Genomic DNA, 13,412 nt, shown 5'->3' with positions numbered 1-13,412 from the left:
TGATGAGTGCAGCAGCGTCATCCTTCAGTCCAGTGCACTCTAAAACTGTGTATATCATTTTGTCGAGGTGAGTAAGAGGATTATACTGCATTAGAACACTTGGAACCTATTAGTGAGCACACAATTATGCATCATTTATTCTTGCTGGAGCACGGTGTTGGACGTACTCGTTTATTCTAAAGTGGCCTTCGTAGTCTTAATGTATAAAACATGTGGCAAGGCAATTTAGGAATCTAAAAGCAGCTAATTGAAACTCTTGAAACCATTTTATGTGAAATACTCTTTAACATATATCTCATTAACCAGCATGGAACTCGGTAGAGCGTATACCTCCACCAAGGTCCAACAGTCAGTCTGTCTAGCTTTTAAAAGAGAAAAAAAAATAAAAACCGACAGGAGTCGCCATATTCTGTATCTGTTTTTTAAAATCAGGAACCATACATAACTCTGTGGAACTGGATAAAAGTGCCCTATTTTGCAATGCTAGGGAAAATTGATTAACAAAATAAAAAAGATCAGCAACAAAAATATGCAGGTTTTTCCATGACCCCGTCCCATCTCTATGAGAGTGCAAATATGTTGCTTAGTCCTACTGACGAATTAACAAGCAGTCCAACATATATCTTCATTCATCCTTGACGTCAGTACTGTATTCATGCCTCTGCATTGGCAACCATCATGGCAGCATGTTTTTTCGAGTGGTCCATCTGTTAACCCATTCTCATGAACATCTCAGGATCACTTTAAGGGAACTTCTTTAAACTTGGAACACATGTTAATTTCATCTGAATACATAACTCATGAAGTCATATCTGAATTATGAAAAAACTAATTTCTAATAGGATGAAATTATGCCATTTTTATATTCAAATGACACATTATTGAGCTACATAATATCACAGTGTTTGCTTTTAAAATTGTCCTCACAAGGGTTTGTACGATAAGTTAGCCTTTATTCACACTTTTCTCTTAAATTTGTATTTGAAACTTCTCTGAATACGTTCTAATGTATTTGAGGAAATACATAACAGTAGCAGGAAAGGCTTTATTGTGGAGCTTGCCCTGCTGCATGTACTGGGCATGTGCGTAATATGTGTACAAAGCTACAGTATAGTCCTTTCAGGCCTGGTCACTGACATAAAGAGCAGCGCCACTGAGCTGTTTCATTGTTTACATTCTGCTGCCCGGCAACTCTCCAAACTTTATTGTAAACATTGTATTGTGCTGCTCAGCCTCAGCATAATGCAATTGTCCTCAGTCTCATTACGGCATTAAATATGTCCGATATGATGTCTGGTTTCAAGTTTAATTTGTTGGATTAGCTTATCAGTATCAACATCATCACTACTTTCTGAACAGTTTTATACCCATATAGGATACTTTAGTTAAAATGATAGAGAAAGTTCTGCACAATCCATCCTCTGGAAACAGAAATCACAATTTCTTGCCTTGAAATTCATTGTTATAATAAATACAATATTATCTTAGATGAGGCAAACCAAGAAAGCCCATGTGGAACAAAAAACTGCTATACAGAGGACACATAGGATAATCAAAAATCTGTTGACATGTCACCAGGCCACTCTTTTATTTCAAGTAAATAAAACCAATTTTATCGTTTTATAAAAACAAATTGTTTTATATAAAACCAATTTTATCGTTTTATAAAAACAAATTGTTTTATTTAGGCACCTGGTTAACATTTGAATAATCTCATATACCACCCTTTAGAATCCCAAGAGCTGCCATGAATGAATGAATTGCGCGAAGTCCGCTCACTGAATACCGCTCAGGTTCACTTGTGCACCAAACAGTATGATTTTTGCTACTCTCGCTGTTGGTTTACTGATAGTGTGAATGCCTTGTCTGTGTTTCCTCTTGCTGTCTACATGTGAAGCCTCCAGTCTCCTGCTAATAACATTTTCATGAGCTTGAGTAATGGAGAGCGCTGGAGGGCTCTTTAAGTGAGGTTAGCAAGGGACTTTACTTGTAACCTCATATACCCTCTCACCTTTGTTCCAATCTACACCGACTTTTTGTCTTGTTTTACTCCACAGAGTGGTATAACCAGCTTGTGCTCTTCCCTATAGGGCAGATCAGACATGGATCCCACTTGCAACAACAACAATCCAGGTCTTGCATGCAGCTTGTACAACATATAGGGATAAGATCTGTTTAACCCACATGCGCCTTTGAAGAAACGGTAATATGTTTTGGCTCCCCAGTTTTCCCATGAAAACAGAATGAATTGTATTCAGTGGCGTCTGCTTTTTAAGTGTTCCAACCACATTCATAACTGCTGAACGTCACCACCTGAGGGAAACACATGAACGCCAGAAAACCATCCATCCATTATCTATACCGCTTGTTGCGGGGGGACTGGAGCCAATCCCAGCTGACATCACCCTGGCCAGCGTATCCCAGGGCTGACAGACAGAGACAAACAATCATTCACATCCACAGTCAATTTAGAGTCTCCAATTGACCTAACCTCAATGTGGATGTGATTGAACTGTGGGAAGATCAATGCACATATTGCTGACCCACGTTTTGGGGATTAATGACCTGTTGATATCTGTAAAACAAAATGAGGGTTTGCGTGAAGTTAAAGAAGGCAATGTTATAGTAGATATCGGCTCAAAAGTTAAATTTAATAGGACAAATAATAAGAGAGCGGTGACAGAAAACATGTTTTGTATCATATTGAGACAACAGTATGTGAATTAATATGATATACGATTCATCCGCTCTTTTAAGGAGATATTCTAGAATGCTCACTGCTCATACAAACTACATTTTGTGGTTTAGTCATTGTGCAACAGGAACAGAGAGAGAACTTCCTTTCACTGCCATTCAAGAGTATTCTGTTCAAGCATGCAGGAAAGTCGTCTTCTTCTATTTCTTCATGGTCACAAATGGTTAAAAGCAGCAGCTTATTTAGGTCACTGTTGGAGTACAAATAGATAGAAATGTTTATTTGGCACAACACAATCGGCCTATAGCTGTGTTGCATTTTTATCCCTCTTGGAATTCGGCATTTGAAAAAGAAAGCTATCCGCAGCCAAGAGTCTTTAAGCGTCCAGTACAGCTGATGATCATTAAATCGACCCATAAAGATCTAGAGTATAATGCCTGATTGTGAAAACTTCTCAGAGCTCCTAAATCTTCTCACTGTTTTCTTTTTTCAACACACTCATCCCCACCCCATCCTCTTCAAATAGCAGGAAGTCCCTGAGGGCAGAGCCTCAACCCAAACAACTATGTGTGCAGCTTAAGCTTCTGATGGAAACTCAAGTGGCTCTCTGGAATGCTATGATGTCATGAATTCATGCATTTTACATGCCCTGCTTCCATATATTACAATACACAAATTGCACCCTGTCACAAGAAGCTGATTGGTTTTGCACACAGCCTTATTTGATGCAAACATTTCTATCAAATAAAATGTGTAAATAGACAAAGAAATATTTGTATTCGTTTTTTTTGTACTATCATTTGTATTATGTGGGTTTCTATAGACAGACAGTCTGCTCCTCCTCTCTCTCTCTCTCTCTGGGCTCCTGAAATCTGATCAGTGTGTTTCCCCCTGAGTCCCTCCTCCCCCCGTCATGCCGGAGTCCTCCACTCTGCCCTCTGTCTGATCTCCTGTTTCTGCAGACCTACAGCAGATTGTTTATTTTGCCAGACATGGAGGAAACACTGTTGGACCCTTCACTGGCTCAGGATTTACTGCTCAGCTCAGCCAGGCTCCAGCACGATGTGTATCAAGAATGGTGGTGGTGGGAAGGGCTCCCTGAAAGCAGCACGTTTCGTATTCTCACTGACACGTCACTAAAAGGACAATGATTGTCTAGCTGCAAGGGAGAAGACACCATTAGATCAGTGGTTCTGAAACTGGGGGGGCGCGAACAATCTCCAGGGGGGGGGGGGGGGGGGGGCGCGATGTCACAGATGGAGAAGAAGAAAAAAATTAAAAAATGACCGCCACCCTGTCGCTGGTTAGTGAAAGCTCCCTCAGTGGCGAAATGCAAGGGGCTGGACTGACACAAACAAATCAGCTAGCTAACTTCTTCCAACTGCAGCTACCTTTACATCTTCAATCATCAACCGTGTTGCAACAAAAAAAACACCAGCACTTGAACACTACTCTGTGCTGTCCCTGTCTACATTGTGTACTGTTCGTTTTGTTAGGAACCATTGGCTAGCACAGCCTTATTCATCATTAGTGTGCAAGTCGCTCACAGCCACACATACAAACACACTCAAGACCACGCCGTTGCAATTAGAACTTTATTAACTTGACACACACTGTATAATATAATAATAATTGTCTGTATGGGCCTAACAATAACAATAGCCTAACCTTGACATGTCAGGCCTATCAATAACAATATGCTATCTATCTATCTATCTATCTATCTATCTATCTATCTATCTATCTATCTATCTATCTATCTATCTATCTATCTATCTATCTATCTATCTATCTATCTATCTATCTATCTATCTATCTATCTATCTATCTATCTATCTATCTATCTATCTATCTATCTATCTATCTATCTATCTATCTATCTATCTATCTATCTATCTATCTATCTATCTATCTATCTATCTATCTATCTATCTATATATGGTGGTGTAGTTGAGGGCGGCGGTGGCGGGCGGCGGGGGGGGGGGGGGGGTGGGGGGCCCGCTTGCAAAAGTTTGAGAACCCCTGCATTAGATGATAGGCCATGGTGCTGTGCATACAAAAGTCTATTCGTCCAGCTAATTGTGGAGATTGAGGGCATAGATCAATCAATGAATCACACACACAGATGTCCTTTAATGGACAAAGGGGCGAAAAAAACACATCTGACCCTTTCTCATGTCTTCTCCAAGGGTAAAACTGAGGACACAGCATCTCCCCAGAGATTGCTTCTGCTGAAATTTATGAGGCCTCTGGACCACTCCTGGCCCCTTGTACAGTAAGTGGTGAGATCAGGATATTAGATAAGAATTGAATTGGGACACTAATTTCTCAACAGAGATGTACAGTGCTGTACATCGAGCATCCATATCTGTCGTACGTGGCTGCATGTAACACAGATTGATACTGGTGTTGTAATAGTCATTTATAATGAACACACAACACCCTATGTGTCAACTTCCTCTTGTTTTCTACCCGTTAATAAGTGTGGGTTACTGAAGTGTACATGCTGTGTTCTGACAACGCAGGAAATGCACTTATTATTGACGGAAATGCTTCATTGTGAGATGTGAGAAAATGATGACATGCTAGTTTATTTATGAGTCACACATGGGTAGATTCGGTAGCTTGCTTACTTTGGAAGAGAAAAGCAGAGATTGGAAGAAGGGGCGAGAGATCAAACAGAGCGTAGTGCAACATGAAAGGGACTCTGAGTTTTTCGTAAATCTGTCTTATCGCGTTTGCACTTCTCTCATCTTTTGTGCGGTTCACGCTCACACTGTCACTGCAGGTTGAGTCGATAAAGAGCGCATTGAAGTAATATACCTAAATTATTTTTGTTTAATTTCATTTTCTGGTGTTGGTAGGTAACATTTTGATTTCCCGAACAGCAGGACAAAGGCGGGGATTGTTGGCTGAACAGAAAGTGAAATCGTTCCTGAGGTAAAGGGTTGTGAGGTCAGGGAAATGACTCACCCGTTTATTCAATTATCAAAACATTGGTTATCGGTACACCACTGTACTGTAAAATTCCTACCAGAGCCAGAAGACTACAGTTCCATCACTTCAAAGTTTGAAGTTAAGTTCATCAGAGTATACAATATACTTGTGCCCCAAACTCGGTGGTAGACTTTCTCGAGAAATTTACATTACACATGCTGAGTGTGAAGTCGATTGGATGAATGGTTTGGGAGATATGTGTTCCACAGACAGACAGAGTGTGTGTGTGTGTGTGTGTGTGTGTGTGTGAGTTTGGGTTATTTGTGGAAAAAAATCACCCTCAGCAGGAGCAGAGGTGGAGGTTGAAAGGTCAGCGAGGGTAAGAGATGACAATCTCTGTGACAGGATGCAAGGAAACAATCCCTGGATGAACCAGGCCACCGGAGCCTTAATGTGTCACTGCTGTGTCATTGTTACACAGTTCAGGATTAAATCAATAATTAAGGGGAAAATTAGACTGACTCATCACAATGGACACAAACACCCTCCTGTCTGCAATTTAAACACTAAAGATGGTTGATGACCGTTGTTATCAAATGAATTTAAGCTGTTGAAATAGAATCTGCCGAACAATGTGTTTTTTCAAGCTAAAATCAGACCTGTAAGCTTCACCAGTTCATTAATATATGTATAAATATATCAATCACAATTCAGGGATAATCTTGTCCTGGACATAGTGAGGTTAGAGAAAGGTAGACAGATGAATGTAATAAAACACTTATTTAATTTATTAAATTACATCACTAATAATACGTTGTTGACAAATGTATTACATTGATTGTTACATTTGTTTTAAATGTGAATACTTTTTTTTGTATAATTCAATGTTTATTGCACTTATAAAACATTACATGGAAACTGTAAACATAGAGACGTCAGGTTTTTGCTTTTCCTAAAAGAACAGATGAGACTTGACAATAGAAATGCCTTGTTTCACTTAGTTTTATAACGTCAGTGATTTGGACATCACATAGTTTCACTTAGTTGGTACATCACATAGTTTCACTTATAACATCAGTAGTTGGTACATTACATAGTTTCACTTATAACATCAGTAGTTGGTACATCACATAGTTTCACTTATAACATCAGTTGTTGGTACATCACATAGTTTCACTTATAACATCAGTAGTTGATGCATCACATAGTTTCACTTATAACATCAGTAGTTGGTACATCACATAGTTTCAATAACTTATAAAATAAAGTGTCTCTGAGGAAGTAATAAGAAGATATAGGTCATCACAACACGTCGCTCTCAGCTGCCACCTGCTGGTCATTGTTTTGCGTGCTGCCAGCATTTCCTGGGTTTCCCTTTGGTGAGGACACAGTTCTAACTGTGACACACAATGCACTCTGGGACATGGATGCATTTAATCCTGGTCAGAGGTGATACAGAAATATGAACCTAGATCATCTAGAGTCATGCGTATTCTTACACTAAACTGTGGGAGTGTTCGAGAAGAGAGCACTTGGTGTTTATAAGCAGTATAGAGTCATTAACCATGAAGTCACTAGGGCAGAGTATTGCATCACTTCTCTATACTGCTGTACTTACGGGAAAGACATGGAGAAAAACACAGGTAGTGTTTTTTATTAAGGTAAGTAAACCACTCATCCTGGATTTAGGATAAAGGCTTTTTATGTATATTTTTATTTTGCCTTCTAAGATTAACAGATAATATCAATATCTAAATAAAACAGCTGCAAGCTATATGGCTCATTTCCTCCAAAGACTTGATATTCAGCCATCAACATTCAACATGTATTTCTCATTTGGCACTGAACAGGTTTTACCAGTGCATCATTATACCCTGAGCCTGCGGCTGTGCCACATTATAAGAGCTTGATCCTGTGTGGTATAAACTGTGGTCACATGTTAAGGGTTCAGTCACCAGGAGGCACTAAAACTACGCAAAACCTACATCTGGAAACACTTATTGATGGTTTGCTGATAAACTGTTAACAGCTATATTCACTGTATGTAGATGGGGCTGTTTTGTGAGGGAATATGTTTATAGTTTTAAAACATAAATCAATGCAACATGAGGGAGGTCAACTTGCTACCATACAGAAATGACAAAGGCAAAACATTGTTGAAAAGTAAGAAAATATGCGCTTATCTTAAATTTTCATCGAGTTGGTACAGTGGATGATTTAAATGTAAGAGTTATGCTATCCCAGTGTTGAGGAGCTAAGACTGTGGAGCAGAGCCTCTATTCGTTTTAAGGAAAGCTCTGGGAACATCAAAGCAATGGTTGAACTACCAAGGTGCAAGTTAAGGCCTGTGATATTTTACATACATTTTTCTAACGATTTCATACAAAAGAGATAAAGCCAATATTGCATTAGTCTCTCCCTCAATACTTTGCAATCTTTCTGTCAGTCTAAATATTTTTGTCAAGTACAGTAAATTAAGAAGTAGCATTTAATTTATGAAAAAAAGCTAAAGAATGTTCTGTAACACTGCAGTTTAACCCGTTGTGGGATTATTTTATTTCATCTAAAAAAAAAACAGCTTACTTCTTGCCCAAGAACTTGCTGAAAGTAAAAAAGTGATAATCAATGACAAAAAGAAAAAAACAATGTCTGGGAATGAAAATGAGTAGATTGCAGCAGCTCAGGTTTGGTGACAGTTTTTATCACACACACACACACACACACACACACACACACACACACACACACACACACACACACACACACACACACACACACACACACACACACACACACACACACACACACACAAAACACACACACACAAGCGCACACACACACACACAAACACAAGCACACAAACACAAGCACACACACACACACACTCACACACACACACACACTCACACACACACACACACTGCTGCAGAGGTTGCAGACGCGTAGGATGGAAGAACCCTCAACCAGCTCACCGCCCAGCGCTGCTCCTCACGCCGCACGCTGATTGGCTGAGCCCGGTTGAAGGCGGAAGTCCACAGCGCGGGGGGATTCCCCGAGGGAAGTTCCCAACTCAACTGGGCTATGTAAAACACACACACACACACACACACATACACACACACTCACACGCCATATCCTCCACTGCTGCTCAGACAACTTCAGAAGACGCTGGAGTGAAAACAACTAATTTGGACTCTTTTGGAGGCTGTGAACTAACTCGGATGAAGGTAAGAGGAGAGTCACCGGGGTCGAGCCGGGCTGAGCCGAGCCGAACCGGGCTGAGGAGTGTCTGCCCGGACGCTTGATCCGCCACCGGTTGAATGAGCTAAAGCTAGCCATTCACTATCACTGTAGAAAATACGGAACTATGGGGCTTGGAGTTTTGTGAAGTGCCTCTTCGATGTGTCCCGGCGGAGCTTCAGTGTTCAGGCCATTCTTCTTCTTTCTCTCTGACAAACTCAACGAGTGGGACTCTGCTGCTGTCAACCCTCAGTGTTGCTATGGCATTTATCAGGAGGATCGATCGTTAATTAATGACATGAGCATGATATGATCCCGTGTTTGTTTTGCACCACACGTCCATTTTTTAACTTTTAACTTGCAAACTTTTTTCTGAACATCACAACAGACACTGGGGCAGATAATGGATCAACTGTCCTGCTCAGTGGTTTTTAATGTCGGGTTCTGCAAATGCATTGAGCAACTTCTTTAGACTCAGTTTGGTCATTGACATCTTCCCGAGGCCTGAGTTGTTTGAAATAAGAATGCAATTTGGCGTTTGCATGCAAGTGGCTGAGAATCCGCTGGAATTTCTTTTCTTCTCCCTCTTTCAGACGCCAGCAGATATTAGGAAGTGTTTTCACTCAGCGTTGGCTCACAGAAATTAACAAGCGGCTTTGGCACTACTTCATTGACTTTTATCTGTTTTAAAAGTCTGTTAAAAGAGGACTGATGTGGTGCAAAGACGCAATAGAACGAGCAAAAAGATGTAATCAGTATCCCCCAAAATTGCTCTTTAAACTTCTTTTGCCTTTTTTTGCAAACAAACTATTTGTAATTTAAAAGAAAATATTTTGTGGTTTCGCTCTCAGGGCTCATGTCTACTGTGTTCGTGATGATTGTGGAGCACACGGCATGGAAAGGAACATTGGAGACCAGCTCAACAAAGCTTTCGAAGCTTATCGCCAGGTCTCCATCGAGAAGGACAATGCAAAAAAAGAGCTGCAGAAAATGGTAATTTAAGGAGAAAGACTCCTTAATATAATTTTGTGTAAAATCTGCCAAATATTACCAGTGTAGCTCAAGTGATTCTCCACCGAGCAGCTCGCACTGTTTCCTGAGAAACTCTTTATATGTCACTCACTGAAAGTGTGTTTGCTCGTTGTGGTTTCGTCTACTTTTAAATAGAAATAAATAAATGTTAATTATAACATATTAGTAGATGAAAATGTGTCACTTTCTGATGTAAAGGCTTCAACCTGATTCCATTTAATGGTGCTAACAAATAAATAACAAATTTTTTTCACAGACTGAATATTACGAGGGATACACTCAAACACTTCAGAAGCAGATAGAGGACCAGCAGCAGATGATTGTAAAACTTCAAGTGAAGTTGACATCGATGAGGCCACCATCAGCAGGTTAGTGAGCCGTATCAGACCATCTCCCTGCTCATATTTCAATGAGATCATATTTTGATAGATTGGCATGAATTACCCTTCATTTGTTTAATTTTGAAATTTCACTAATGCAAAACGTTCATTTTCACTGATTTGGATTCTTAAGATGAGATGAAATGTGAGCCCTGCAACCATCTCCTCGATGGGGCCAGTGCCTATAGGATAACACAGTACCCGGTATGTTTGCTGTCTGACACTGAGCTTTTTCTGGGTCTATACTGTGTGAAAATGTCTATATAATGACTCCAAAACAGGTTTTTCTTCATTCTCACAGTGGAACATTTGCACAAGCATACAAACAGCTTCCTCCCGCACACGAAACACACACTCTGTTCGTGCTTCTGCTTGATGTTGCTGCACTTTTGTTGACGACAAAGGAACTCATTAGGTTAGGTAGTGAATATAGCACTAATTATTAGGTTTGCAACAAAGTGTTTGCCCCATGTGATTGATACTATCTATAAGATGTTTAGCACTGTAACGTCTGAGCTGCATCTTTTAAGTTAAGTTAGTGTAGCTCCAAAGCAGTAAGCATATAACCTCATGATAGTTTAGGGAACTTCTGTCCTTGTCCAGTCATTTCGGCCTATAAGAAGGGAATGCCCTTCAATTTTTCATGCTTCCTTTTAAATGTTTTGTACATTATTCAAACGATCGAGGGGACCCGAGTTTGAACTGCTTCTGAAACAGGATCCATCCTTTTCTTTTTTTTTTACGCCACACAAGGTTTATCCACTTTTACTTCACCAGATGGTGCTAGAGGACTAATCCCTGCACAGTTGAGCAGCTTGATTTTTACTGTTCATTATTTAACCAGCCAGAGTAAACAAATCTCAAATCTTATTGAACATGCAGATGTGTTTAAAATATTTCCTTGGATATTTTGTGGTGATAATTTCTATAAATGCATTATGCCTTTTTTCAGGAGAATATGGGCCCTGTTGCTGTTTCTTCAAAATTACCAGTCAACAGCAGAGTTGACAAGTATGTGTCATCTTCTTCTATTTATTTATTTTTTTAAATCATAGAAAGTACAGGTCAAGGCTGGATTTTTTCCCCCCTAACTCTTTATTTATTTATTTGTCAGCAAGGACATGCTGGACGTATTTGAAGCAATTCAAGGGAAATTTCGGCAGATTCGGTCTCTAACACAAAGACAAAAAGATCACCTGAAAAGATTCCATGGAGGAAACGAAACATCAAATGGTAATGTCAATATTCATCAAATATAAAAAAAATTCTAATTATTTATCATAATAAAACAAGTGTACTCCTTCCCGCAGAACGAGTTCAATCAAGCGCTTTTTTGCAAACTTCAGTTTTTTTATTCATTCCATTTATTGAGATAAATTGTTATATCAAATCAACCTATGCTTACAATAATTATATAGCAGCCCTTTACCGCGGACTGTACTTGAAGGCATCGATTGAATTAAAGCATGAAGCTGGCTATAGATACAGGATTTATAAACAGTAATTTAACATATCATATTTTATTTCATTTAAATTGAAAGGTGTATTCGTGTACTAGTGTGAGATGTATTTTATGTCTCTGACGCTTCTCTGACGAGCTGAAATCTCCTTAAAGCCAGAGAAGACAGAAAAATGTCAAATAATTTCCTGCCGTCTGACAGATCATCAGTTCTCCATGCCCATCCAGTGCACGGACCGTACAGCAGAGGCAGGGGGACTCTTACCCTCAGTGCTCAGGTCAGCAGTGGATATCCCCCCCCAGCCCAAGTCGCTGGCGTCCCGCGGCGCCAGCCCTGAGGACCGGGACCTAGTAGACTCTCTCACCAAACTGAGTGTCAAATTCCCGCCCTCTGCAGACAGTGAATATGACTTCCTGAACAGTGCCCCAGACAGACACTTTGGTCTCATGATGCCCCTGAAGCCACCGCTCAGTGGTGACCCGTCCGCACTGACAGAGGAGGAGCCCGTGGAACTGCCCATGCCTTTTGTCTACCCTCCGGCCCCCTCCCACTCCACATCATCTTCGCTCTCCCAGGAGAGTGTGCGGGGACCCCAGCAGGTGAGAATCACAGGAGAAGGTCTGAGAAACCTAGTAGCAAATTATCAGTTTATGATTGATCTTTGCTAATGGAGTAGTGAAACGGTGTGAAGTCCCCCCCCCCCTCCAAAAAAAAATCCCCTCGGAGTATTTAACTTGAAATGTATTACTGTGTAATGTGTGCCGAATCTTTCTTCTCTTTTTTTACTCAAGCACTGATGCTCTGGTTATATTTGGCATCTTTGCTGGAAAGTGTGAGCCAGATAGAAGCACAACACAGTGTCTGAATTTTATCTGCTGATGTGAATAAATGCCCAATAAAAAATTGTGAATGACATGCAGCAAGCTTTAGAAGTTGGTCCAGTTTTTCGTGATATGATAATTTCCCTGGATTTATCAACACGGACGTTTAGATTAGACATGATGGCTCTGAAACCTTGAAAAAACACAAACAGTAAGAGATAAATTCGCATTTTGCCTTTAGTGCTCCTGAGTGTTTGTGCAGCCTTTTGGATTGACAGAGGACATTAGAGCAACAGATACTTCAGCTTGAGGGCCAAGTGGTCCAGCATGAATTTAATATAAGGATTGTTTAGAGCATGAATAATGTATTGTTTTTGTTTGGTTCGTCCTGCTCTGCAGCCTCTCTGGAGCCCTGAGCTGTGTGATGCAGTTGACGTGGGGACAGAGCTGGCGACGCCTCAGAGCAGCAGTCCTGATAATTGCGCTTTCTGCTACGCTGTGGTTCCTCAGGACCAAATGAACAGCCACCTCTACTTGCATTTCTCTCCTAAGAGTGAAGACGACAATTGACAGTGTAAGCAGACTGATGGGCCCTGGCCTTTACTCCTCCAAAGACTTTACTGTACCTGTGGTCTGCCCGACCGCCAGGAAGCACACGCGCTGTGCTGGATTTGAAAAGACACTGCAATAGGACTTGGATCCATTTATTTAATTTTGAAGAATTGAATGGTACACTTCTTTACCCAATATATTTTTCTAATAACTTGTTGAGATTTTACGAAAGCAAGTGATGATGATGCATAACATGGTATATATGAGCAAATAAAACCGATATTTACTCTTTCAA

The 13,412-nt window shown here is 40.3% G+C and overlaps 1 protein-coding gene across 1 annotated transcript; it reads left to right on the top strand.

The window, feature by feature from the left end:
* The first annotated feature begins 8,745 nt into the window (after positions 1-8,745).
* Positions 8,746-13,412, top strand: tank (TRAF family member-associated NFKB activator). The gene is made up of 8 exons (XM_061088503.1): positions 8,746-8,859; positions 9,724-9,865; positions 10,161-10,272; positions 10,418-10,488; positions 11,237-11,295; positions 11,399-11,517; positions 11,946-12,343; positions 12,965-13,412. The coding sequence occupies exons 2-8, from the start codon at positions 9,767-9,769 to the stop codon at positions 13,133-13,135; spliced, it is 1,029 nt and encodes a 342-aa protein (XP_060944486.1). The 5' UTR covers positions 8,746-8,859; positions 9,724-9,766; the 3' UTR covers positions 13,136-13,412.

Source organism: Limanda limanda, chromosome 16, assembly GCF_963576545.1.
Source record: "Limanda limanda chromosome 16, fLimLim1.1, whole genome shotgun sequence".
In the NCBI taxonomy this organism is placed as follows: Eukaryota; Metazoa; Chordata; class Actinopteri; order Pleuronectiformes; family Pleuronectidae; genus Limanda; species Limanda limanda.
Note: the sequence above shows the minus strand (reverse complement) of the source record. Positions and strands in the feature narration are given on the sequence as shown.